The sequence below is a fragment of the Sus scrofa genome, chromosome 1 (assembly GCF_054392235.1).
Source record: "Sus scrofa isolate SSC_HxYL_T2T_F1_AM1 chromosome 1, Sscrofa_HxYL_maternal_Yorkshire_Landrace_v2.0, whole genome shotgun sequence".
Classification (NCBI taxonomy): Eukaryota; Metazoa; Chordata; class Mammalia; order Artiodactyla; family Suidae; genus Sus; species Sus scrofa.
The window spans coordinates 90,855,109-90,883,042 of NC_139383.1; the positions used below are offsets into that span (position 1 = coordinate 90,855,109).

The window sequence follows — 27,934 nt, forward strand, 5'->3', positions numbered from 1 at the left end:
GTTTCCCTCTGCCTTTAAAGCCGTGGAATGCCTTGTAATGGAAGTGGGCTTTGGGCTGTAACTTGCACTTTGGGCTGTAAATAGCACTTCTAAAGAGGAGGTCGGCCTCTTAAGAAAGGAGATTAATACGAACAAAGTTGTAGTGGCAGGAAATCAAAAGGTGTACAGAGAAAATAGGAGTAAAGGTAAATAATAAATAAGCTGGTGCCTGGTTGTGGGTAGACTGGGTATTTGATAAGTGTATTAAACTGGGGAAGTGATGTGATTAGCAGAGTACATATCAGTTAGGTTTGGGTTCAGCAATGAGTAAGATTCTCATTCTCATGTAAAATCCCTCAGAAACATAGTCATTGGCTAGTATGGAGGTTCTGTTTCACTGAGTCCTCACCCTGGGTACTTTTCTGTGCAGCCATTCTTAGGGATTAGCTCCCTCCAGGCTCCCATACCAGATGGAGGCCAGAGTTCTGTTGTTACATCCTTTTCCAGGAAGTAGAGTGGGAGAAGGGGTGAAGAATAAGGAGACACAGACCTTTTAAAGAAGGTTCCTGGAAGCTGTACCATACCACCTCCACTTAGTAACAAGGCTATGCTAGCTGTAAGAAAAGCTGGGGAACGTGGTCTTCATTCTGACAAGAAGGTTCTCAGTCAGTAAGAGAGAGTTTTATGCTGTGGAAGAAAGGTAGCCAGAAATTGGAGGGGCGGGGGGTTGATAGTTAGCAGTCTCTGCAAACACAGCACTGTAACTAGGAAGATTTATCTGGCTGTGGTGTGTTATTTTGACTGGTTGGAAACTAAATCACCTAAAGAGTTGGCAGTTTAGACATTAAATAATGATTGCAGTTTTATATTGATTATACTGATGGCTTGAACTTGATTGCATAGTAAAAAAGCATGTGCTGTTTTATATGTGGAAAGCAAATCAGATGTATGGCTTTGTTAAATTTTCTAAAAACAAGTTATAGAATGGATATTGAATACTATCACCTTTTTCTTACTCAGCCTCTCTTTTACCTGTCTCTGTTCAGTATTATAAATATGTTCCAGTTTCTCTTAAAAAATGAAAATGTCCTGTCTTGATTCTGTTTAATAACGATTTATAAGGACTAACATTATCAGAGTATTTACTAAGAATTTTAAATACTCGTATCATTTGATACAGCAGTATTTACAAAGGTGATGTTATTATTCTATTTCTTTTTTAGAGGGGGACACTGAATCTGAGATTAAGTCACTAGTCATACAGTTGGGATTAAAATTCTAGGCCTCTGATCTCTGTTTTGTTTCTTCTTGGTGTCAGTTTGTTTTCTCTTTTTCCACACAATCTCTTTGGAAGGAAGGGTCTACCCTTATTGTTAATAATTTCCATTCTCAACTCCCATTAAACTCACTCTGGATCTGAAGGTGACAGGTGCAGTGAAGGTGAATAAAGGATGGAAGGGGTATAGGAAGGGTTGAAGGATGGTTTCCAGTTTTAATAGTCATGGAAGGCTTCATCAAGATGGCATTTGAGTAAGGATCTAAGAGGTGAGGGAGTGAACCATGTTGATATCTGATTGAAGAATGTTCCAGGAAGAAGAAATAAGAGCAAAGGTCCTGAGGAGTGTGCTTCATAGGATGTTTGAGGAGTAGCAGAGAGGCCATTGTGGCTGGAGTGGAGCGAGAGATAGGGAGAATCCAGAAGAGGAGGTTGGGCTGGTAAAGTAGGGAGATGCATGTCACATAGGCCAGTTGTCCCTGCATGTGTGGAGGGTTGGCTTTAGGACCCTGAGATAGCAAATCCCGAGGATGCTCCGGTCCATGAGAGACAGTGGTTTAACCTGTGCCTATCCTCCCATCTCTAGATGACTTGTGATAACTAGTACAGTGCGTATGTTATGTAAAATAGTTGCTGGCTGTGCAGCAAATTCAAGCTTTGCTTTTTGACTTTCTGGAGTTTTGTTTTTTTTTTGTTTTTTGTTTTTGTTTTTTTTTTTTTTTTTTTTGCTCTTTAGGGCCACACTCGTGGCATATGGAGGTTCCCAGGCTAGGGGTCCAATCAGAGCTACAGCTGCCTGCCTGTGCCACAGCCACAGCAATAATGCAGGATCTGAGCCATGTCTGCGATCTACACCACAGCTCACGGCAATGCCAGATCCTCAACCCATTGAGCAAGGCCAGGCATTGAACCAGCAACCTCATGGCTCCTAGTGGGATTCCTTTCCACTGCACCATGGAACTCCGTTTTTTGGAATTTTTTTTAAATTGAGTACAGTAGATCCTTGAATAACTCAGGGATTATTTCACGCCTCCCGCCCCGGTCAAATATGCATACAACCTTACAGTTGACCCTCGGGATCTGTGGTTGTGTGGTCACAGATTCAGCCAACCTTGGATCTTAGAGTACTCTAGTACATATTTATTTTTTAAAAATCCTTATAAGTGGACCCTTGCAGTTCACACCTGAGTTGTTCAAGGGTCAGCTATATGTTTGATCTGTACTTGGCCAAGTTTGAGGATGCACACTGTGCAGATATGAAGGGCCAGCTGTATAAAGATTTTGGCTTGTCCATTCAGTGAAATGGGAAGCCACTATAAAGTTTTTCCCAGATGGGCGAGATCATCTTACTTAAGGTTTGAGGGGCTCATTGTAGCCCTGTCGTGAATACCTGGTGGTACCTGGAGACTAAGAGTAGATTCAGGGCTACTGTAGTGATTGAAGCAGGAGGTGATGGTGTGCCCTGTGGAATGGCTGCTATGAAGAGCAGTTAGATTTAGGCCATATTATCAAAGTAGAGCTCTAGAAATTTCTTATGTAGTGGGTGTGTAGGTGGGAGAGAAATTTAGAATCAAAGATAACTTTAAGATGTGTAGACCTGTATTGGAAGAATGGAATTGCAGTTTTGTAACCAAGCAAGGGTTTATGTGCCAGGTTGCAGAAAGCCAAACTCCGGCAGCCTGTGTCTGCAGTGAAATTAGGGTTTCTTTAGAGGGCACCACACAAGGGAGTGGGAGACAAGCCTCAGATCCACTCCAGTATGGTCTTTGAGTTGGGGAAGAACAAAGAAACTGGGATTCATCACTACCCTGTGACATTTCTTCATCCTGGTTTTGGGAATCAGGATGTCTTTGGTTTACAGTTATCTGGCCAGGTGGCCCATGGCTTGGTGGTCTGTAGTCTTATCTGGCCCTGAAGAAACAACCTGAGTCTCTATGTTAATGAGGAACCTGAAGCAACAGTGTTAGTACATCAGTGATGTTATCCACAAGGCGATCTTAGTCATCTGACTCTGGGTGATTAGTGTTCAGTTAGCACAGGCTTGAGGTCAGAGGGGACAAGAAAGGGAATAAAGTTTTAGATAGGTTAATGATAACTCAGTAAGCGAACATGGTTTTAGAGGAAGCCGCATCGGTTTATCAAGATGGGGAAGACTGTAGAAAAGGTTTGATGTTATAGTGGGGGTTGGGGGGTGAGAAGCTGAATAAGGCATTCTGTTTTTGACTTGTTACAATGAGATGCTTTTTAAACATCCAAGTTGGAAATGATGAGTGGACAATTGAATATATGAGCCTAGAGTTTAGATAGAAGACTGGGGTTATACATTATGGCAATTATCAGCATGGATCAGAGAATAAGATGCAGTGGGGTCACAAAAGTGACCTAGGTCAAAGAAAAGTGAGGACAGTCAGAGCCAGCCTTGAGTCATTCCGGTGTTTACAGAGGTTGGGGAGGTGAGGAGGAGCTAGCAAAGGAGACTAAGAGGAGAAAAGTGTGTGTGGCATCCTGGAAGCCAGGTCCAAGGAATAGCACGGAATAACCCTGCCCTGGGCTGCTGCTACCCAGTTCAAAGGCATGGAGGACCAAGCGATGACCTTCGAGGTCAGTGATGGCCCCACCGTCCACATGGGCTTTCAAGCCAGAAACCTAAACTTATTTGTACAGCATCCTATCTTGAGGCACTAAGTTCTATAAATTTTGCTTTCTGTATATATTTTTTTAAATCTTTTTACCATTTCCATTGCCCTTTTCTTAGTTTATCTGCTTAACATTTCTCATCTGGCTTAATTGCAATATCCTTCTATTTTTGTTTTCCTTCTAGTCTGGCATTTTCTTCAGCCCTTCCGCAAGTTACTGCCAGAGTGGTCTTTGTAAATAGCTAGTCTGAACATTTCGTCCTCTTGCTTAAAATTTCTCCTCTGACTCGCTCCAACACTCGGGTCAACTTTCACACCCCTTAACGTAGAATGTAATTTTCCACATGACAGGCTGCTTGCTGTTTTTCCAAGTCATTTCCCACCACTCCCCTGCCCTTTGCTCTGGCCATAGGAACTACTGTACTTTATGGGGTGTGGCATGCTGCTGAGTCTATATGAAATGTCCTTCCTTCCTTGTTCTGCTGTGGTTTTCAAATTTCATTCCTTTCAACACGAGGGAAAGTCTTTTCTTATTCCTCCCCTTTTCTACCTGATCTACATGGATGCTTCTTTCCCGTTCCATAAGGACTAGCATAATATTTCAAACTAGGAATGTAAAATGGGTCTGGAAGTGGAAATAAGACCAGTGACGATTCAGAGTAGTGAAATGTATGACACATGGTATGAGGCACGTGAGGTTATTGTCAGAAAGTGGTACTGGATACCAAGGCAAAAGCCACTAATATTTGAATATCACATATATGACTGTACAAAGCAATGTAGAAGAGATCATGTATTTCCTCAAAATAAAATCCCTGCTTTACTCATAGTAATTGCTTATCTGTTCCTTTGATCTACCCTATTACATAGATGGGAGCCTAGTTAGCAAAGCCCTTTTCATCAGTTCTGGCCTAGGCAGTTTTTGTAACTTGATACTTTAGGAAGACTTGGAAGGGGTTAAGTAAAATGTTCTTTTGGAGTTTACTTTTTTGTTTGTAGAAGTATGTTAAATGCCAGATCCAAAAACTTTGGTATGAAAGTTTATATCATAAAATTCTGTTTTGGATTTCCCATCGTGGCTCAGTGGTTAACGAATCTGACTAGGAACCATGGGGTTGCGGGTTCGATCCCTGGCCTTGCTCTGTGGATTACGGATCCGGCATTGCCATGAGCTGTGGTGTAGGTTGCAGACACGGCTCGGATCCTGCTTTGCTGTGGCTGTGGTGTAGGCCAGTAGCTACAGCTCCGATTTGACCCCTAGCCTGGGAACCTCCATATGCCGCGGGAGCAGCCCTAGAAAAGGCAAAAAGACAAAAAAAAAAAAAAAAAAAAAAAAAATTCTGTTCCAAACTCTAAAAGTTAAAACATCAGCATATTCATGAATGGAACCAATATTCTTTTCAACATATAATGTCTTTTACGTTGACATATATGTTGTATGTTGCTTGTTATTCAAGATTGTGGGAAACAGCTAAGCTGTCTAATGGAAAGAACAGCAACTTTGGAGCTAGACAGATAAGATTCTGTCACTGTTATGGACCAATCTGTGTCCCTGTGAAAGATATGTTAAAATCCTAACTCATAGTACCTGTGAATGTGACCATATTTGAGAAAGAGTCATAGCCAAAGCCAGCAAGACGAGGTTATTCAGATGGGCTCCTATTCAGTGTGACTGGCATCCATGTAAGAAGAGCCCAGCAGGGAGGGAAGAGGACTTGGAGACAGAGGCAAGGGGAGAGTTGTGTCACTGCAGGGGTAGAGGTGATATGATGCAGCTGCATACCAAAGAACACCAAGGAATGCTGGCCACCGCCAGAAGCCAGCAGGGGGCTAGGACAGATTTTCCCCAGAGTGCTAGGGGGATGAAAGCCTTGCTGACACCTCAAATTCAGACCTCTAGCTTTCCTCTTGTTCAGAGATGCCCAGTTTGTGGTAACTTGTTTTTCCAGCCTTAGGGAGCAAGTATAGTCACATGCTAGCTGATTGGTTTCAGGCAGTCGTTTAACCCTTGAATCTCAGTTTACTCTTTGTAAAAGAGTAAGTTCTGGAATGAAGTAGACATTTGGAAAATAATAACTAGCTTTTCTGTTGCTCCCCTTTCTTCAAAGATGGTTTATGTCTATTCATTCATTCATCATTTCCATGTCTGAGATTGAGACTTACTAATTGAATTACAAGTAAATACCTTTTTTTCTGGTTCCCACTCAGATTCTTTAACTTACAGAAACAGGTTTCATGTGATTGGTAGAACTTTATTAGGATATAAAGGATTAAACCTGTTCTGTAGCTCTCAGATTAGAACAAAGCTTTTAAAATTTCTGCTGTGGTGCAATGGAATTGGCAGGCATCTTGGGAGCACTGGGACGCAGGTTCAATCCCTGGCTTGGTGCAGTGGGTTAAGGATCTGGTGTTGCCGCAGCTGTGGCTTAGGTCGCAACTGCCGATTGGATCTTGATCCCTGGCCCAGGAACTCCTTATGCCGAGGGGAGGCCAAAAAAGAAAGAAAAAAAAAAAACCCTAAACTTTTTATTTTTTTTTAAACTAATCTTCAAAAATAGTGACTGAATTTTTAAAAAATCAACTCAGCTGTTTTAAGAGGCTCAAAATAATTTAAGTATGTGTTGACTGAGGAAAAACACACAATCTAAAAGTTGTGAGTTAAGTTTTAAGGATCTTACTGAGGACTATAGCCCAGGAGACAGCTCTGAGGAACTGCCCCCAAGAAGTAAGAGAGGGGCCAAAGGTTTTTGTGCTTTTCTTTGTGTGGGAAGATGCAAGAGTTTGAGCTCATTGAAATTTTTCCTTAGATGTAGCATCTTAACTGGCCAGTACCTGAAGCACTGATGCTTCTTGCTTGTATCCATCCTGAATTCTCTCAGGGCACGTTGCTGGTAGGCAGCCGCATGGCTAAGGGCTTTATCCTTGTAGAACTGGGGAGGGGGGCAGTGTTCCCTGTTCACGTAGAGATGTTTCTTTCTTTCCTCCCCACCTTTATCTGATGAGCAATTCTTAAGGACATTTTTCTTTATTGATCTATTGCCTATTTAATACAAAGGAAGCATTCTAAATACTTGTAAAACCTTCAGTACTCCACAATGTCCTGCTGCCTTACTGCACCCCTTTTGCTTCTCCTCTCATTCTCACCGTCCACTCCCACCTTCTTTCCTGCGAGGGCCTGGGTTGTACAACTTGCCTCATCTGCAGTCATAGCCATCTCTGTGGAAAACTCAGTGTGGCCCCTCATTTCTGAGGCTTGATTAAGCAGCAGTGTATCTTGTGTTATTTCCTCTGAGGCAAGAATGCGGACCACTGCTCAGCCTTTACAGAATTCTCTTTTTGCTGAAGATTGCTCGGTGACAGAGGAAAGAAGCTTACTGCTCTGGTACCACAAGTGGCACCAGTCTGACTCATAAAGTCAAGTATCTCCTCTCAGTGCCAAGAGCGAGGCTGATGTCTTGACCTTCCTGTCCCCTAGCTCTGTCTCTTGCCTGATGGTGTCTGAACAAGTTACTTCCTTGGTACTGCTGGTGTTGTTCCACCTCAGGTATGCAGTAGTGTTGGAGCCAGCTGCTGGCTCCTAAAGGTCTCGGTACTGCCACCTCCAGGAACTCTGGATAGTGCGAGCAGGGCCTTCTCTAGCTCTTTCCACACTTTGTCACCTGGGCCACAAAGCTACACCACTCTAGCTTACAGTGACTCAGAGTCACAAAAGCTACTCCTTTAAGCTTCAACTCTGCAGCCCAATTCCACTTATCTGTTTTCTGAGACCTAAATTTTCCTTATTACTGATTACCAGCTATTTTATAAACGTAGACTGTAAAAATGAGGTACCTTAACTGGAGAACTCCTGATTGATTCCCAGCTCTTTAACAGAACTTGAAGTCCTAAACTTCTATATCTTGTTTTTTTTGCATGTGCTAAGCCCTCAATTAGAGATGGTCCCTTTGGGGACCATCTCCCTGTAGATAACATCCACTCTTCAGCCCTTGTGGAGAAATCTGCTAACTGCTGGGTTAGGGATATGTTTCCATAGTATCTGGACTTACTCTACCACAACCCATTCCATTCCAGTGGGGGTCTCCTGTATCAGACAGTGAGTTCTGTGAGGTTGGGTGTTGGGGCCGAGCCTGTCTTGCCTTAAGTATGCAGGCGCTCCAGTACATACTAAGCTAATGACCCGTTCTTTCATAATAGGATGTTCAGGAAGAGAGGAAAGTCTATTTTTTAGACTGCTTTTGTGATCTATTGTTATACAGGTGTTGGTTATCTTCGCTCCTCAGTCACCATTTCCTTATTTTCTGCAGACGTTTGGAGTCCTCAGAATTCTGTAGCTTTCGGAGGCTTTGTTGTCAGCAGCAGTCACCAATTTTGGGTAGCTGCAGGGGAAAGGGATTTATTGGAGGGAGATTGGGTGGCTCTCACACAGAATGTATGGGAAGTCTAGAGGATCAGGTTTGGAGGTGGGGAAGTGAGGGAAGTTTGGAAGCAGTAGTTCAGATACCACAGCTGCTGTTGCTGTTTGTTTTGGTAGAGCTTGGGACTTGAGGAAGTTCCCCGGCCAGGGATCGAACCTGTGCTGCAGCAGTGACCCAGGCTGCTACAGTGACAGTGCTGGATCCTTAACCAGCTGCACCACAAGAGAACTGGCACAGCTTCTGTTGTGGTCTCTGTTAGGTGCTGCTGCAGCTTCTGGTCTCATCACACCCACTCTTGTCTCTGATTCTGCCCTCTGGTCTCAGTAAGGATGGATCCAGAGCTTAAGCTTTGTCCTGGCTGCCTGGGGTTAGGGAGAGGAATGGCTCACTTACTCCCTTGGATTCTGAAGTGGGAGATGGAGTCCTGCCTGCTTCTGAAAGTGTCAACGTGGAGAATTCCCCAGTTCCTGGAAATGGGCTTGGGTGCTAGGCAGCCTGTAACAAAAACAAATCAGTTATCCCCCAGAGACTTTTCTTCTTCCTTATCATCTGGAGGCCTTGAGTTTGTGTATAAGAGAGGATGATGGGTCTAAGAGGGCATACCTAGTGTAGTGGGAAGAATATAGTTTTTGGAGAAAGGCAGAGCTAGGTTCAAATTGTTGCTGGATGGATGATCTTGGAAAAAATTACTAAACCTTCCTACATGGCAACTTTCTAGGTTAAAATAAGGAAAACTAAAAATAAACTTTGCAAGGCCCTTGTACATTTTATTTTTTAAAATTTTTTAAATGATTTTTACTTTTTCCATTATAGCTGGTTTACAGTGTTCTGTCAATTTTCTAACTGTACAGCAAAGTCACCTAGTCATATATATACATTCTTTTTCTCATATTATCCTCCATCATGTTCCATCACAAGTGACTAGATATAGTTCACTGTGCTATACAGCAGGAGGACCTCATTGTTAATCCATTCCAAAGGCAATAGTTTGCATCTATTAACCTCAGATTCCCAGTCATCCCACTCCCTTCCCCTCCCCCTTGGTTATTAAAAATTTCAATGAGATGATGTGTACTGTGTGCTTATAATGCCTGGCACTTAGTATACATTCTATAAACAGCCAATAAAACAGTCTGTTGTTACCAGCTCCAGTTTACCTTCTAGCATTGTCCCATTTCCTTCCAACATGAAAACTCTCCACAAAGTGTTTATGCTCAGTGCTCTTAAGTGTACCTGTGCTCTCTACCGTAATGCTTCTCCCTATGTCCCCTTTTCCATCCTTTTTTTCCCTTTTAATGGCTCGGTTCAGATCCTCTTTTTCTTAGTAAGAAGGTACTTGTCCATCTAGTACTTACTGTCCTCTTTACCATTCAGTTTAGCACTTGGCATTGATAGTAGTTTTCTTTGTGTTTATGTGCTGTCTTTGTAAAGTAGTCATCTGGAGGGCCAAGGGGATGGATTGCTGTGAGGAAGCAGTTTAGTAGAAGAAATGTTGGACTTGGAGTAAAAATCCTTTGGTTCTTGCTTCATAGCACTAGCTATGGCTATTCATGTAGCCTTGAGCAAGTTTCTGAATGTCTTCTGTGTAAAATGAGGATAATTCTATAGTATTTTGGTGAGGATCAGATGAAATATGTGAATAGTAGAAAGGATTGTAAACTGTATTGACTAAGTATAAGATACGAGTTTTGTATCCACCTTGTACTTGATGTTATGCCTTGCATAGAGGAAGTCTTATTAATGTGTTAATGATAATAAGTCCCCTCCCCGAGACTGCCCTCATTTCAGATGTCAGTTGCAACTCCAGAGGTCTCCAGGCCACCTGCACTTCTGACCAACTGCCTATAAATCTGGAAGTTTCCTCTCACTTCTCTTAGATTCCATAATGTACTGGAATAACTCTTAGAACTTAGGAAAGTTCTAGACTTAACAAGTATAGTTTTATTGTACATGATATACATTAAGACCAGCTAAACAAAGAGTCACTACAATGGGGTCTGGGGGGTGGGGGAGGGGTGGTCCTGCATGCCGAGCTTTGTGGCCTTGCCTGTAGAATCAGGGCACATTGATGGGTTAACCACCCCGGAAGCTCCCCTATGCCTTTTTATTGGGATTCCATGATGTGGGCATGATTGATTAAAACATTGGCCACATCACTGAACTAAATTTCCAGCCTTCCCCCTCTCAGAGGTTGGGCCAGGCCAGAGTCCCTAATCTAGTCTTTCTGGTAATTGACTGGTCCCTACCTGAGCCATCTCCTTAGCATAAACTTTAGTATGAATTTAAGGGCTAATCAAAACGAATATACTCCTATCACCAGCAAAGTTTTAAGGGATTTAGAAGCTTGTTGCCAGGAACCCAGGACAAAGATAAGACAGATTCTTAATTGTCCAACACCAGGTTTTTAAAAAAACGGTAGCCCTTTGAAACTGACAACATTAACGCCCTGAACCTAGCCAGAACACAGATTGGGACTTTAACCCTTGTGCCAGAACTCGAACCCAGCCTAAAACCAGATTGGGACTTAAACCTGAGGTTTTAAATTAGAATCACTCACCCTGTGTCTGGACTCACTAAGGTTCAGGTTCTTCATGTCTCCATGCAGAAGGAATTCAGTGAGAGACAAAGTGATAGGGAAGAAATATATTTATTAAGATAGGACACTTGTGAGAGATGCAAGCAGCAGGCAGGCGAGGAAGCCCTGCCTTGAGGATCTGGTGGGCTACAGTTTATCATCCAAGGTGAGTGGGCGTTGGAAAAGCCCGCCTCTTCCTTTCTGGGAGTACTAGCTCCTCCTTGGTATCTGGTAAGGTATGTATTCAAATGAACAGAAAGGTGGTCCTCAAACTCCTGCCCTTGGTCTGAATCTGAATGCAGGCCTCATCCCAACTCCCACTCAATAACCTGAGGCAGTTCTCAAGGCTCCACTAATGAAGCTAGCCTGCCTCGTACTGATGATGGTTTTCTTGAGCAATTTATTAACTTGCAGTGATCTCTCAATGTCCCCTGTTTCCCTCTTTAAATATGGTCTTTTATCCAGACTTCTACAACTACCTGTGTCTACTCTATCTCTGTCACCTTGAGAAACCAGATGGTTTTTTTTATTTGAAAGTGTACCATGGAAAGCTGAGATGACAGAAAAGTTGTTTAAACTTTATAGCTATTTAAATCTATACATCATGCAGTTTGAACTTTATATTTTTGATTTTATAAATGCATAATTGTATTTCTTTTGGTAAAAAGGAGCGAGGATTTGACTTGGAGAGATGAGCCAATAGGATAGCATAGAACTCTTTCTAGTTTTTACTCCCTCACACTGGCAAAATGAACAGATGACCTTATAAAAGTTTTTTCTGGGCTGTAGATGCTCCATAGGACTCATCGCTCTGATAGCAAGCGTATACGCTTTCTCCAAGGACATGTACTTAAGTTATGTTTCCTCTTGCAGATTGATTACACCGGAACAGAGCCTTCCAGCCCTTGCAATAAATGTTTGTCTCCAAATGTGACATCTTGCATTTGTACCATTAACTTCACATTGGAACAATCATTCGAGGTCTGTATTCCCAAAGAATGTCCTGGAAAAGCTATGCTTTAAAAAATATTGATATTATATTAACTTTTTTTTACTAGTTATTTCTGTCAAGATGTTGCTTTAATTTATTGGGCATCTATATCCCCGTGAGGAAGATTGATTTGTTTGGCTGTTACATTATGATGTCTGATAATTAAGTACATTTATTTTAAATAATTTATTGTAGCTGGTACTTTGTAAACTAAATTTAAGACCTATTTTATTCTTTTTCTGGAGTATTTTATAACTGAACAAATCGCTTTTGTATCTGGTTAGTATTGACATCTACTTGTATTTAAAAAATTTTTACTCAGGGATTCCTGTTGTGGCTCAGCGGTAAGGACCTGACGTAGTCTTCATGAGGATTCAGGTTCAATCCCTGGCCTTGTTCAGTGGGTTAAGGATCCAGCCTTGCCATAAGCTGTGGTGTGGGTTGCAGATGTGTCTTAGATCCAGTGTTGTGGCTGTGGTGTAGGCCTGCAGCTGCAGCTCTGATTTGATACCTAGCCTGGAAATTTCCATATGCCTCAAGTGCAGCCATTTAAAAAAAAAAAGATTGCTCAATCTGTTTTGCCTAGTTTTAATGCTAAAAGTTTTACTTTAGAAAATAAATACTAATTTACCCATTATTTAATTGTATTACTTTTCATCAGATGTGATATATTACCATGAATGCAAACATTTAGTAAACCTTTGATAAGCAAAGTTAGAACACTGTGTGGGTGTGTGGGTGGGTGTGTGGTCTGTGTGTCTTGCATTTATATTTGTCTGTCGTTCTTGGAATTTGAGAAGATGCTGAAGGACACAAAGATTGAGAATAGGCATGGCAAGACCAGTTTATGCTTTCCTTAACCTGAAATTGAGCTTTAAAGAATTATTGTTTTATTCTTCAGGGAATGAAACTGCTTTAATACATGTACCTTTTAAAATTTTTCTGCACTTTAAATTTTCTGAAAGTCATGCCTTCTGAAATCTCTAGTAAATGGTTGCCCTCTGGTGGTTACAGATGCTCTTGCACTAAGGTAATGGCTGGTAATGCTCCCTTTTTTTCTTTTTTGTCTTTTTCTAGGGCCACACCCACTGCATATGGAGGTTCCCAGGCTAGGTAGGGGTCTAATTGGAGCTGTAGCCACTGGCCTATGCCAGGGCCACAGCAACACAGGATCAGAGCCATGTCTGCAACCTACACCATAGCTTATGGCAACGCCGGATCCTTAACCCACTGAGCGAGGCTAGGGATCGAACCTGCAACCTCATGGTTCCCATTCGGGTTCGTTAACCACTGAGCCACAGCGGAAAGATCGGTAATGCTCCCTTTTTAAAAAATAGGAAAATAAGTTAGGGTTAAGACAGGAATTTAATTAATTTTATTTTGTTTTGGCAGAAATAACCTATAAATTTATTTTCTCATGTGACAGACAAACTGTAAAGATGCATTAGGTTTCTACTTGATTAGAGGCATGGAAGAGACTAGTAATGAATTTAGAAACTTTAGTTTTTTTTTTTGGTCTTTTTATCTTTTGTCTTTTCTAGGGCTGCACCCATGGCATATGGAGGTTCCTAGGCTAGGGGTCTAACTGGAGCTGTAGCCACTAGCCTATGCCAGAGCCACAGCATCGCAGGATCCAAGTCACATCTGTGACCTACACCACAGCTCACGGCAATGCTGGATCCTTAACCCAGTGAGCAAGACCAGGGATTGAACCTGAAACCTCATGGTTCCTAGTCAGATTCGTTAACCACTGAGCCACAGTGGGAACTCCTAGAAACTTTACCATTTCCTCCCACATTCAAAAATGGTTAATATTTCAGAACTTTCCTTCTGCAGAGGTGATCATCCTCAGATTCATTCTTTTGTGGGCTCTGTGTTCCTTCACAAGCCCAAACTTTGAATTGGAGAAGAAAAATCAGAGAAGAAAAGGCGAACCAACTGATAAATAAATAAAAGCTTTCTGTGTAAATGTTTTCTTTATACAGAACGAGAAAATTTGCATATTTTGACATTTGAAAATCACAGGGTTTGTTTGTTTAGTTTGCTTTTTTAGGGCCATACCTGAGGTATGCGAAAGTTTTCAGGCTAGGGGTTGAATTGAAGCTGCAGCTCCTGGCCTACACCACAGCCACAGCAATGCAGTATCTAAGTGGCTTATGCCACCTACAGCCCCAGCTCATGGCAACTCTGGATCCTTAACCCACTGATCAAGCCTAGGGATCAAACCCATATCCTCATGGATACTAGTCAGGTTCTTTATCACTAAGCCACGATGGGAACTCCAGCAAATGATGTTTTAAATAAACGATGATGTATATGAAAATAGCACATCAAATAAAGCATACTTAAAATGTTGCTGGATTCCTTTTTTTTTTTTTTTTTTCTGAATTCCTTTTAATTGAGGATAAGATTATAGCAATAGAGGTAGCAACCAGAAAAGAGAAAATAGCTAATGTTTTTACCACCTCTAAAAATTTTTATCATTCAAGATGACTTCATAGCATCTCCTAAATAATTGTGGTGTATATAGGTTATCCTTCTTTCCTAGGCTGTTTTCAAGTTGCTGACACTGAATACATTAAAGTAATTTTCTTGAATATTATAAAGTGATTCATTATATTTGATACTTTACTACGTATTACTTTTTTCCTTGCTAATGTTATATAGTATCCTACTGAGAAATTTATCATGTCTCAATTCAAATTCAGAATTTATTGGGCAATAAATGAAAGTTTGACTATCATCCCTTTGAAAAGTTGATTTTAATTGGGTGAAGACCATTCTGAATTACAGAAGATTTTAAATTGAAAGTAGATCAGATTAGGTTAACTGATTCTTTGAGAGGTTTTTTGTTTGTTTGCTTTTCTTTAATAGAGTTGAGGTTTTCAGGGTATTTTCAGAGTTTATTCCTAGATTTTTGTAACATTCCTACTTTAACCTTATTTACAATTTGTACAATTTTAGATTGCTAAATACTAGTAGAAATCATCCCAGTTCTAGTAGAAATCACCCCAGTTCCTGTTTTAAGTTATAACAGATTTTAAACTAGTAAAACCCAAATTACATAGCTTTTATGAATGCATGAGTCAACTTCACACTTAATAGTTTTATGTGAATGTAACCCTTTCTGTTTCTCTAGGGCAATGTGTTTATGTACTATGGACTGTCTAATTTCTATCAAAACCATCGTCGTTATGTGAAATCTCGAGATGATAGTCAACTAAATGGAGATCATGGTGCTTTACTTGTAAGTGAAATAATGGAATATGAAGCTGTGGTATCTATGAAATAAGAGCATGTGGTAATTGTTCCATTAGAAATGTTAAATCCAATAACGTTAGGTGAAATTAAAGTGTTGTTTGTCATTTATAGTTTGTTTAGTGTGGGCTTTTAGGTAAAAAAAAAAAATCCCCCCTCCCCTGGAATTTGCACAGGTTAATGATTTCTTACAGCCAGAGGACATACTACTTCCTGCTTGTTTCTTCCAGTACCACTGGGATTTTTGCTTTTTTAATCTGTTTGTAGTGGAATTTTGATGAGTCTAGAGCATTCTGGGAATATAATTTGTTTTTCTTGGGTTTATTCATTGTTACTACACTGGGTAGGAATATACAAATAAGCTGCCTTTTTTTTTTTTTTTTTTAAGGGCCACACCATGGCACATGGAGGTTCCCAAGCTAGGGGTCTAATCGGAGCTACAGCTGCTAGCCTACACCACAGCCACAACAATGCCAGATCTGAGCCACATCTGCAACCTACACACTGCAGTTCGCAGCAACGCTGGATCCCTAACCCACTGAGCAAGGCCAGGGATTGAACCCACGTCCTCATGGATACTAGTCAGGTTCATTACCACTGACCCACAATGGGAACTCTATAAATAAACTACTTTTAATTTCTGAGATTGTGTTTTAGAATTGAACATGGATGGTCTTTGTTTTTTACCTTGTGGGAAGCCTGAGTAGTGAAGTCCAAAGGGTGGGTTACTGAACAGTTGTCTGATGAGCTTTTTGAAAGTAGAGATTTCCAGAAATCTCCTGAGTCTCATATGCCAGTGTCTGCAGGGGCAGAGCTCTAAAATACCTGTTTTTAACAAGCTCCCCTTTTGTTGCTCAGCCTGGTTTGGGAATCTGTGGTCTAGAGGATATTAGTTTCCTGATTGTTTAGCTTTCCATAATAGTGGTTGGTGCCCAGGTATTTTATATTATTGCTGTCAATGCAGCAAACCTTCAGAGTCACAGAGCAATTTGAGGATGTCTTAGAAACAGTGAGTCTCTTAGAATGCAATTTAAGACCATATTGGAACCAGAATGGTCCTGATAAACATATAGTTACCCTAGGTTATCCTCAGTGATTTTATTGCTGGTTCCTGATGTTTGGGATCTTAAGAAATAAAAAGTCTGTTTAAAGATTCTGGTTAGGTCTGCAGTATTTTTCAGTCCATGCCAGGTTTGTGTTGTGAGAATCAACTTTAAGGACTCCCATCCAGAGAAGGTGATGTTCTGTGAGACACAGCAAGTTTCCAGAATTTGTTGATTGGGCTGACAGATTGGTTGTGTTCAAAGACCTAGAAGTGGTAGTTGACTTAACAGTCCTTTGATTTAGATACACATTCTTCTCTGAGGGCAAAAGAAGCTGCCCTTTTCTTACAAACTTTAAGCAGAGCTTTTAGACTGGACTAGGGATTGAAGAATTTTCTTCTGTAAAGGGCCAGTAGTAAATATTTTCAGCATTGCAGGTCATACAGCCTATCGCAACAACTCACTTCTGCCGTTTTAGAAGGAATGCAGCCATAGACAGTACTTAAATGAATGAATGTAGCTGTGTTCCAATAGAACTTTATTGGCAAAAAACAAGAGGTGGGCTGAATTTGACCTGCAGGCTGTCATTTATTGATCCTTGGATTAGATCAAAATAATGTAATTTTAAGACCAGGTAGCTTTCAAAAATTTTAAAGATGTTAAAAATGGGAGTTCCTGTCATGGCTCAGTGGTAACAAACCCGACTAGTATCCATGAGGATGAAGATCTGATCCCTGGCCTTGCTCAGTGGGTTAAGGATCCGGCATTGCCATGAGCTGTGGTGTAGGTCACAGACAAGGCTTGGATCCCTGGTTACTGTAGCTGTGGTGTAGGCCAGGAGCTGCAGCTCTGATTCAGCCCCCTAGCCTGGGATCCTCAGTATGCTGCAGGTGTGGCCCTAAAAAAAAAAAAAAAAAAGAATGACAGGTCGAAGTCCAGATCACTTAACATGTGTCTAAGCCCTTCACCACCTGCCATCAAGCTGCTACTCCAGCCCCATAGGTTTTATCCTCTGTCCTTCACGTACCTTTGGCCTGGCTGCCCTGGGCCAGGCATGCTGTTTCCTAACCATGCCTGGTGACACGGATGATCTGCCTATCTGGGCGTTTACATTTCGTTTGTCTGGAACATGCTTTTTACTCTTTCCTGGAGGCCCTCTCTTCTCAAGCCTGCTGTTTCCTTTAGTGTCCTTGGATGCAAAATAACTTACTTTGCATATTTACTTCATTCATACCCTGTTCCGAGTCACTTCTCACTTAACAAACTCTCCCCACCTCATCCACTCTTGCTGTTCCTTTTCCAGGCCATCTTCTATATAGCTGTTAAGAGTGATTTTTTAAAAAAGCATAAACACTACTTCTCTGCTTAAAATCTTTCTGTGGTTTGATTACTCAGGATGATCTGATCTGTGCATAACCCCCAGTCTCATCACGTGCCATTTTCTCTATTGCCATACTCCAGCTACATTCACCTTTTACCTTCTAGAAATATCAAGTTCTTTCTCAATAGCGTGTACCCTTTCTTCTCTCTGTGTAGAGCTCTCTTCTCTGCCTACTGGTTCCTGCTTTCTTTAGGTCTTAACTTAGTGATGCTACCTCTAGAGACAAAGTTCCCCTTATCGCAGACTCTAAAGAAGCTCATCCTACCCTTCCTCATTAATTAACTTGCAAAGCATTTTCTTAAAACTTACCAAAATTTGTAATAATATATTTGTTTACTTATTTATCTTCTATCTTCCCAACTACACTGTAAGCTCATGAGAGCAGAAGGCATGACTTTCTTTAATCACCATTTACTAGGTGCCTCACCAGTGCCTGTCTCATGGAAGGCATTTAATAAATATATGTTGAATAAATATAGATACCTTTATCATGGCTCTTATTTCACGTTATAGTGTGTAAGGGTCTCTTTCCTTTTTTACATTGTGAGCTACTGAAAAGCAAGTACCTTTTTCCCCCTCCCCTTTTTCTGTGTCTATACTTTGCATAGTATATTGGTACGTATTAGCTACTCCTTAAATGGCTTTTCTAAGCCAGTTACTGCAGGTCCCTAGCATTGCTTAGTTTAGTACCTGATGCATAGGTAGTAAATATTTTCCTTTCTTTTAAAACTTCTTTAATAATGTAGTGACTAGAATATATTTGCCCCATTGAGAGTTTATTTACCTTTAATAACTTTTTTTGAAATCACTTTTCATCACAACATTCAGATAGTAATGCCAGTTATATATTGTCTGTCTTAATGGTCTTAGGAGTACTAACTTTATGAATTTAGATGACTTAGGCACCAAAAAGCTGAGAAGTCAAAAATTAAAGAGACTTTATGAGTTCCTGTCACATTTTCTTAACCTTGTCCTGTCTTTTTCACTCTAGTCTAGACAGAGAATGTAGGTACAAGTCAAGGTTGGTTTTAATGGAATAGCCTAACTAAGGTCTAGTTAATTTCAAATTGAGAGTGTCTTGGCCTAATGTGGCCTTGGAGTCCAGAACAGCTCAGACATACACCTAATCTCAGACATGATACAATCTGTAGATTAACCCTACAGTGTCCACATTTCCTGAGATCTTTAGTAGAGACTAAGTCAAAACCCGGTCTGGAGGACAGGCATAGTGCTTGCCTTGCCAACACCTTTGTTTCCTTTATACCTGGGTGCACAATTTAAAGAGGATTGGAATATTCCAAGAATAAATATGCATCAGACCCCCTTCCTTCCTCCTTCCTTCCTTCCTCCCTCCCTTTCTCTCACATGGGATTTAACCCCACATTACAGAATTTGAGATTCATTATCTTGTTGAACATGTTCATTTTATTAAGTGGGGCCTAGATAAATCAGGGGACTTAAGTCATAGTGACATAGCTGGAACTAGAACCTCCAGTCTTTTTACTTTGTTTAAGATTCCTTTCGTTATATTATAGCTGGACTGATAGTAGACTGCTTAATTTTTCTCGGGTAGAAAAGTCTTTGTTGACATGAAAATTTTTCGAAGGTTTAAATTCTTCTGCCAGCATTCAGTTGATGTTCTGTGTTAGTCATTTTATATGTAGATGTGTTTTTTTGATGTGTTTGTGTGAGAAGGTGAGTGCAACCTCTTACCCCTCTGCCATCTTGCTCCCGTGTCTGAAAATTTTTTGAAACGTCAATTTGATATATACCTAGATGACAAAATATATGCGAAGAAAAGCTATATTAAAAAATAATGCAGCTGTGTTAAGGGATGTATTTTGAGTATTTAAAATAATACCTCGAGTATTATTTATAGTCTGTTTATAATATAGACTCATTTTGTATGCAGTACAAGTGAAAAACATGTAGGGATTGAATTTTTAATCAGTAATTAGGATTAACTCAAAGTTCTCTCAGAGGCCTAGCTAATAATTTTTCTCTTCTTTCTTTCTAAATATCAGAATCCCAGTAAGGAATGTGAACCTTATCGAAGAAGTGAAGACAAACCAATTGCTCCTTGTGGAGCCATTGCCAACAGTATGTTTAATGGTATGATAATAGATATAAGCAAAGATATATACACATATAAAATACATATAATTAGGAATATTTGTGTAATCTTACAGATTTGATTGTCTAGTAAATACAAATGAAATTGAGAACTTCAACAGCTTGAAGACATATGTGTGAATTAGTTATTCAGTGGGTTATAATGTTTTATGGTTTTCTTTTGAGAATTCTTATATTTTAAGAGTGAATTTCTGTCCCTGGGAAGAAAGAAACAGAGACAGTGTGCTAAGTTCCTATATAATACATGATAAAATAAATGCTGGACTACCTTTACCACCAACTTTGAATATTTATACCATTAAAAATGAGCTACAGTTGATCATTTAGTGCAGTGCTATCTCATATGACCATAATGTGAACCATAAGTGTGAGTCATGTATGTAATTTTAAGTTTTCTGGTGGTCACATTAAAAACGATACAGGGAAAGAGGTGAAATTAATTTTAATAATATTTTATTGAACCCAGTATGCCCCAAATATCATTTCAGCATGTAAGTGCTATTCAGTATACAAAGGTTATTAATGAAATATTTTATATACTACTTTTTTATACTAAGTCTTTGATGTCTGACATATACACTTCCAAAACATATTCTTTTGGAGTGGCCGTAATTTCAAGGGCTCTGGAGCCATTTAGGTAGTGGTTATCATATTGGACAGTGCAGATAAAGACATTGATAAGACAGAAGCTGTTGAGAAATGCGTTTTTTTTTTTTTTTTTTTAGGAAAGAAGGAAAGGGAGATTTACCTTGCAAATTGTTTTATTTGGGTTACTGTTAAAAACATTGAGTTTATCATGTATCAGCTAGCCATGTAGGGAAATAGCTTGGGACTGCAATGAGAAAAGGTAGGTTCTTTTAGGATTGTAAAGTTACCCGAGTAGATTCACATATAAATGATTGGTTGCAAATATACATCATGTGCTTGCTTTGGTACAATCACTTTGGAGAGCAGTCTCATTTCTCATAGAGTAAAGCAGGTACTATGGATTTTAGTAGGTATTCAGCATTATCTTCCTTTTTGTGTTTAGATACTCTAGAATTGTATCTGATTGGCAATGAATCTGAGTCCACACCTATTCCTTTGAAAAAGAAAGGCATTGCTTGGTGGACAGACAAAAATGTGAAATTCAGAAATCCCTCTGGAGACATTCCACTAGAAGAACGATTCAAAGGTAAAATATTATTCATATTCCTTAAAATATATTATAAGCTAGGCATTTTGATGAAGTATGTAAAATTTTCTATCTTTAGAATTTTAAAAAAATTTATGCTTCTTTAATGACAACTTTGCTTAACTTTATGCCAAGTTAGATAAAGTATGTAGTATATTCTAATGTACTGAAATTCTAAAGGAAACATTAATGTTAATCTTGAATTTCTCTAATATTTTCTTATAAGTGCTTCAGCCATAATCTTTTAAAATCGTGACAGTTTCTTTTGAACAAGTTTTTATTTATTCATTTTAATTATTATAAATCCAAATTTATTTTTGTTTCTGTGCTGCCTTTATTTCATAATGTAATGTTTCTTCTATTATATCTGCATTAAGTCATCTGTGTTTTGGTATATACTTAATAGCCTACTTTTAGTATTCTCTTAATTGAGATTTCAGTCAAATCTTTATAATTATCTGTTAATGTTGTTATGTGAGGAATTGGTTTCTCTTTAGATTTTAGGACTTCCTTAGAATATGAATGTATTCGTACCTTTGAACATAAAGAAAATATTCATATTATGTATTGCATATCTTTGTTTTATTAGGATGTGAATTTTCAATGAAACTCTTAATAGAATAGAACATTTTTGTCTCCCTCCCCCACTCCCACCTCTCCTTTTTAAGACACAGCAAAGCCAGTAAACTGGGTTAAACCAGTGTACCTGCTGGATTCTGACCAAGATAATAACGGGTTCATAAATGAGGATTTTATTGTTTGGATGCGCACTGCAGCGTTACCTACTTTTCGTAAGTTGTATCGTCTAATAGAGCGGAAAAGCGATTTACATCCAACGTTACCAGCTGGACGATACTATCTGAATATCACATACAGTATCCTTTTTTGGCCATGTGCACAGATTCATAGAATTTGAAAGGAGTGTAGTCCATCCTTATCTCAGGTATGTGGTATGCTACTTTGGGTTTAGTTTTGCTCTCTGCATTTTTAGAAGAGGATGTGTACATATATGAGAAAGTCTCTTTTAACTTGTTTCTTTCAGAAGTGTCTTTACATTTCATATACTTTATACTAGAGTTCAAGTATACACATTTCATATACTTTATACTAGAGTTCATGTTATTTGATAAGATTATTTAAACTGTAGGTGCTCAATTTATTAATAAAATATGTATTTTTACAGGGAAGATTGTAATTGAGCTTAATGCAAAAGGCCAGTGAGTGAATCTAATACTTAGTAAATAGGTGTTGGTGGTACTGGGCTGTTTTAAATATATATATATTTTAGATATTAAAAATCATCAACATAATTTTTTTGCTGTTATTTTTTTAGGGTCTCACTCATGGAATATAGAGGTTCCCAGGCTAGGGGTCAAATCCGAGCTGTAGCTGCCAGCCTGCGCCACAGCCACAGTAATGCCAGATCTGAGCTGAGTTGAGACCTACACCACAGCTCACGGCAACACCATATTCTTAACCCACTGAATGAGGCCAGGGATTGAACCTGTGTCCTCATGGATACTAGTCAGATTGGTTTCCACTGAGCCACGATAGGAACTCCAGGGCACTAAATTTTACTCTAAACAAAGTCCTTATAGCTTTTAATCTTTAGCTCATTGCTTGTATAGATCATGAATAAAAAATTCTCAAGTATTATCTTTTAAATGTTTGCTGGTGATATTGCACTTTCTATTTTTCATATCCCAAATTAGCTGTAAGTATATAGTTTAATAAATAAATGATTAAATTAACAGACCCGATTTCACAATAAAGATCTATTTGGATCCATAGTCTGGATTTTGCACCTCAGTACACAACTGAATATGATCTGATAGTGACAGACTGAGTGACCAAATTTTTGAAACTAAGCCCACATAGGAGCAGGAGCAGTTTTGGATGGACAGACCAAGTTCAGGTTCTGACATGAGGCCATGGCCAAAGTAGAGGGCGCCTTGTAGCCTGGAGCACGATAAAGGCAAGTCTTTGGAGCACTTGGGAATTGTTAGTTGACAGATAATTTGCACCAAGAGAAGTGTCAGGAGGAATGCAGACTGTTTTGGAAATTAAGACAGGAGATGGGCCCGCATAACATCAGGAGTTAGCCATTAGAATTGGGTATAAGGTGGGGACTAGATATTAGAATTAAGACAGAAGCCCACTTTTTAGGGTTGGAATATAGGGAGACTAGGATAGTGATTGGATGTCCTATCCCATAGAGGGTTTGGTTAGTTAGAGCTCTTTTTTTTTTTTTTTTTTTTTTTTTTGTCTTTTCTAGGGCCGCTCCCATGGCATATGGAGGTTCCCAGGCTAGGGCTCTAATCAGAGCTGTAGCCGCTGGCCTATGCCAGAGCCACAGCAGCACAGGATCTGAGCCGCGTCTGCAGCTTATGCCACAGCTCACGGCAACGCCGGGTCCTTTAACCCACTGAGCAAGGGCAGGGATCGAACCCACAACCTCATGGTTCCTAGTCGAATTCGTTAACCGCTGCGCCAAGATGGGAACTTCCTAGTTAGAGCTCTTATAATCATTCCTGCCTCAGGTTAGGACTGATGTAAGGAACTAGGAGAGCTGAGCCTCCACATCTGTTGGTCTGGAGAGCTCCGGGAGTTAGAGAAACAGGTGGGAGCTAACACTTGATGCAGATGATGCCTGTGAAAGCATCGTAAACCTTTTGTACAGGGTCTTAGTTCTGTCTTCTCTGCCCTCACTCCTGCCAGAATCCTAGAACTGGTCCAGGTACATAGCTCATCCAGTGTGCTGGTATCACATTTCTTAAATCTTTTTAATATCTGCCCTTCAGTTCCAGTCTGTTGTGGCCATCACTCTTACTCTCTGGGTCACATCATGACTTTAGCATCACTCCAGATCAGCAGCAGAAACCTGTAGCGCCTTGGCTTGAGTCCTGTGCTCTAGTAACTACACTCTTGCTATAGGTGCTCTTTGAGCTCACAGAGACCTTCAGGCCCTCATTCTTCCCTTTTCACCTAGTCTTTCAAGCTCTTCTTCCTCTCTGGATGTCATTGCTATTTACCTGATATTTTTTCATATTGCTGGGTGTGTGTGTGTGTGTGTGTTGTCTTTTTAGGGCTGCACCTACAGTACATGAAGGTTCCGAGGCTAGGGGTCCAATTGGAGCTATTGCCACTGGCCTGTGCCAGAGCCACAGCAATGCCAGATCTGAGCCGCATCTGCAACCTACACCACAGCTCACAGCAATGCCAGATCCTTAACCCTCTGAGTGAGGCCAGGAATGGAACCTGTAACCTCATGATTCCTAGTTGGATTCGTTTCCGCCGTACCACGACGGAAACTCCTCATATTGCATTTCTTTATGGCCTTTTGCCCCTCCTGTTCAGTGAGAACAGAAATACCTGAGAAATGAGATATTATATAGCCCTTAAGTTTAGATATTTTTCCTTGTAAACTGTGTTGGCTTTTACTACTAACATTTAACTTGTGGAATCAGTTCTTCAGGATAATAAAAACAATTTATTTTGTGATTCAGAACATCTGAGTAAAGTGTCTGTGTTTTATAGAATGATACCAGTGAATTGCAAGCAACTGAGTGCTAACTTTTTAAGTTGTATTTTAAAAATCGATTAATCAGACATGGAAAAGTCTTCCTATACACCCTTCAGATTATCCTGTGCATTCATTTGATGGACGAAAACGGATGATCTTGAGCACTATTTCATGGATGGGAGGAAAAAATCCATTTTTGGGGATTGCTTACATCGCTATTGGATCCATCTCCTTCCTTCTGGGAGTTGTACTGCTAGTAATTAATCATAAATATAGAAACAGTAGTAATACTGCTGACATTACCATTTAATTTTATATTCTGAAAACAAATTTACTGCATGTGCATCAAGGCCAGTCCTATTCAACCTTGCTTTCAAATGCTGATGTCTGGTTAGTATGTCATTTTTGAAGTTGGCACATAACTTTTTTTTAAAGCAATCTTTGTCCTTTGCTTCTTCCTTATGGATGACTTATGAAAATATATGACGGGTATAAGAGAAATTAACTATAGTGATCATATCAACACTGTAACTGCTGAAATGGCATTCTGATGTTTGCATTCTGTTGGGACAGGCCGTATGATGCATAGAGCCTCTTTGAAGTGAAACGCGTCTGCTGCTTAAATGTTTATACTGTGTCGATAATATTATATTGACATGTGATACTGTATATGTGTGCCTATTGTGTGAAGAGCGGAATTACAATATGTATGAGAATAATGACTTGCTAACTTTCAGGATTCAAGAGTTACAAAAAGATGAAGAAAGACCAAATCTAAATAAAATACTTCATCATTTTCATGTGTCGTGTGTACAGGCTTCAAGGACCATCTTTGTTGAGGTGGTCCACATATTCACTTTACCCAGTATAGTTCTTTGTTGAGCTTCTTTTAACTTTGATTTCAAAGGGCATGGTTACCCGTCTAGCATAGGACTTAATGCTTTTGTCTGAAGAGGTCAGGTAGGTCTCAGGAGAATTTAAAATTCCTCTTTCCATTTGGTTAAGATACTGCAGTCAGGAAACCCAGCTCACTTGATGTTTTATGTGTGAACATTTCCTTTGAAGCTTGCACTTCCTAAGGGGTGAAAGAATGTAGGTGAGCTGGGGAAACTTCTTGGCAGATCTTTACCTTCTGCCTCAACTGTAAACCGTATGTAAATGTTCAAAGGAGACTCTTTTCATTCTTGTGGTATTTAACATTCAGAAATTTTCTTCAGCATTGGAAATACCTCAGGCTGTTTTTATTTTGCAGGTAAGTGTTTTAACTTAAGTGTACCAATAATTGTATACCAGAAATTTTGGCGAATAATAACCTTCATTTCTTCCATATGTCTTTCAGTTTTTGCTGATAGGTCAAATATGAACGTGTATGCACATTCTCTTTAGTTAAGGCACCAGTTATTATGGTTGGTATTTCTAAGATGTACTTTAAAAAGAAGTTCTTTAAATTTCCTGAATAATTTCTGGAGATTTTGGAGTATGTATATGATTATAGTATGCGTCTCTGTGTGTGTGTGTGTGTGTGTATGTGTGTATATATATGTATATGCTTGAAGTTACTTTATTTTCTATTAACTGGAATTATTTTAATATTCTTTATTGAATAAACGCTGTAATTTGTTTGCTGTGGAACTTATTCTTGAATGTAAACTTACTTTTTCACATGCATGAAAGGTATTTCTTAATCAGAGGTGGCTTAATTGCATTGAAATGGCTATTTTTTTTTAACTAAAATATCTCATATGTTTGTATAAATGAATGCTGTTTGACTTCAGAGTTCGTAATGGTTTCCTTTGGTTATATTTTAAATCAAAAGGTCTGGGTAATGTATCAATTTTGATTAATATATGTTTTTTTAAAACAAAAAGAAAACCTCAAAAAATAATGTAATGATTAATAGTAGAAATGTGCCACACTTCTTAAGTTTTGTATAACATGAAATTCAGCTAAAACAACTTGCAGTTTATAATGACTTGTAACAGGTAGACTATTACTTGCATGAGGTACTTAATGTATGATTGATTATCCTGCAGTGTCTGAGTATATAGGGTATTCTTTATGTGAAACTATTCTTTTGTCTTGTCAGTCCTTCAGAATATGGCTGTTTATTCTGGTAATAGAGCCTACCGCACATGGCAGTTGACTTTGTGGAGTCACCACTGGGGGAAGGGTCTTCTAGTCTTTGCAGATTGAGTCTGTGCTGTTAAGATGGACTGCCAGCCTGTATCTCTTTCTCACTGTGGGATCAGAGGTGCCGCTGCAGAATAGCTGAAGAGTGCTTCCAGTGCTTCCTCATCTGTGGTGAAGATGGAGTCCTAAAACATATTTGGAGTTTTATCAGTTTTACAAGTACATTGATGGCCTAAATTCTCCTTGTCTCCTGCCATTTGAGCTCTGAGGGATTCCTGTTGCTAAATACGAAGAATGTGGAACATTCATATGGCCTCTGTGACTGAGGAAGGAATACATTTCCTCCTTACCAGCTTCATGCTCATCTTTTGGAAACACTGATGTCATACTCAACTTCCAAAGAATCATATTGTGTTTTAAGACAGCTAGGTTAAGTAGAAGGCAGTGAAGAATGCACTAACTTGGAGGAAATATTTTGATAGACAAAGTTCCCAATTGAAGGAATTATTTAATAAGTAAAAGCTAAGAAATTTCTTTGAAATCGTAAAGCAGTTTAAAAATAAATTAGTTAAAATAACTATACTACCTAACAATTATTCAACCAAGTGGAGAGTCAAGTGAATATTATTTGTTTATTGGGTTGGTAACAGTTTATTTCTAAGCTTGATTCTGTTGAAAGATAACCTTCTGTTAGTATGTTCTATATTAATAAAAATGAACACAATTTTGCTATGTTCAAGTGTCTTGCTAAAATAACAGTGCCCCAGTGTTGTTGCTAGTAATATTTAGGACTAAATTTTAGCTCAGGGTCAGTAAGTCCAAATTTTAACATTTTCATGCTTAGATTTTATTGCCATATGTATAAATATTAATCATTCTGACAGCATTAACTGCAGGGTTTACTGAGAAACATCTGTTCTTACCAGGAAGTAGTCAGATTGTAATCTCAGTTATGGGCAGACAGGCTAAATTTGGCAGTAGATAAGGGAAAATTTCTGGTAAATAGAAAATGTATAACTCATGGAGAGACAAGGATGATGAAAATAATGAAGTGGGTGGAGATATGAAAAGCCAGACTAGGAAAGGGGTGTCTGAAAAGTAGGGTTCAGCCTGCTCACCTCTTATCTTCATGGAAACACTGCCTTAAAATTACTTTATGGTCCTTTGTTGGTTTAGCTGCAAAGTTATATTCTTTGTGAACATGGATATTTTGAGGGGAGGGTGGAGGGAGTAAGGAAGTGCTGTTTCAAGAAGAATTTGGTGCATAGAGTTTTGTTGTATCTGGATAAACTAGTAAAGTGTATTAGAGCCTCTTTTTAGCCCATGCCCCATTCAATAAACATAAAAATCACATTTCCCCAGATGTCATTTGAAATTTCAAAATAAATATCTTGTCTAAAATCAGATCATGGTGACCTTA

At 39.4% G+C, this 27,934-nt stretch overlaps 1 protein-coding gene across 3 annotated transcripts in view; it reads left to right on the forward strand.

Annotated features, from left to right (window-relative positions):
* The window catches only part of TMEM30A (transmembrane protein 30A), a 42,046-nt gene that overhangs the window by 9,116 nt on the left and 4,996 nt on the right, over window positions 1–27,934 (forward strand). The window contains exons 2-7 of one of the 3 annotated variants that reach the window (XR_014807982.1): window positions 11,755–11,862; window positions 15,012–15,119; window positions 19,579–19,666; window positions 20,718–20,861; window positions 21,530–22,225; window positions 23,168–27,918. Coding sequence is in view for 2 of the 3 variants with exons in the window: in XM_021092352.2 (XP_020948011.1) it covers window positions 11,755–11,862; window positions 15,012–15,119; window positions 19,579–19,666; window positions 20,718–20,861; window positions 21,530–21,736; window positions 24,501–24,694 (849 nt within the window). In the remaining variant the exon portion in view is untranslated. Of the gene's footprint in view, window positions 1–11,754; window positions 11,863–15,011; window positions 15,120–19,578; window positions 19,667–20,717; window positions 20,862–21,529; window positions 22,226–23,167; window positions 27,919–27,934 lie in introns of those variants that run through there. The other 2 variants (XM_021092352.2, XM_084964734.1) reach the window with 2 other exon arrangements.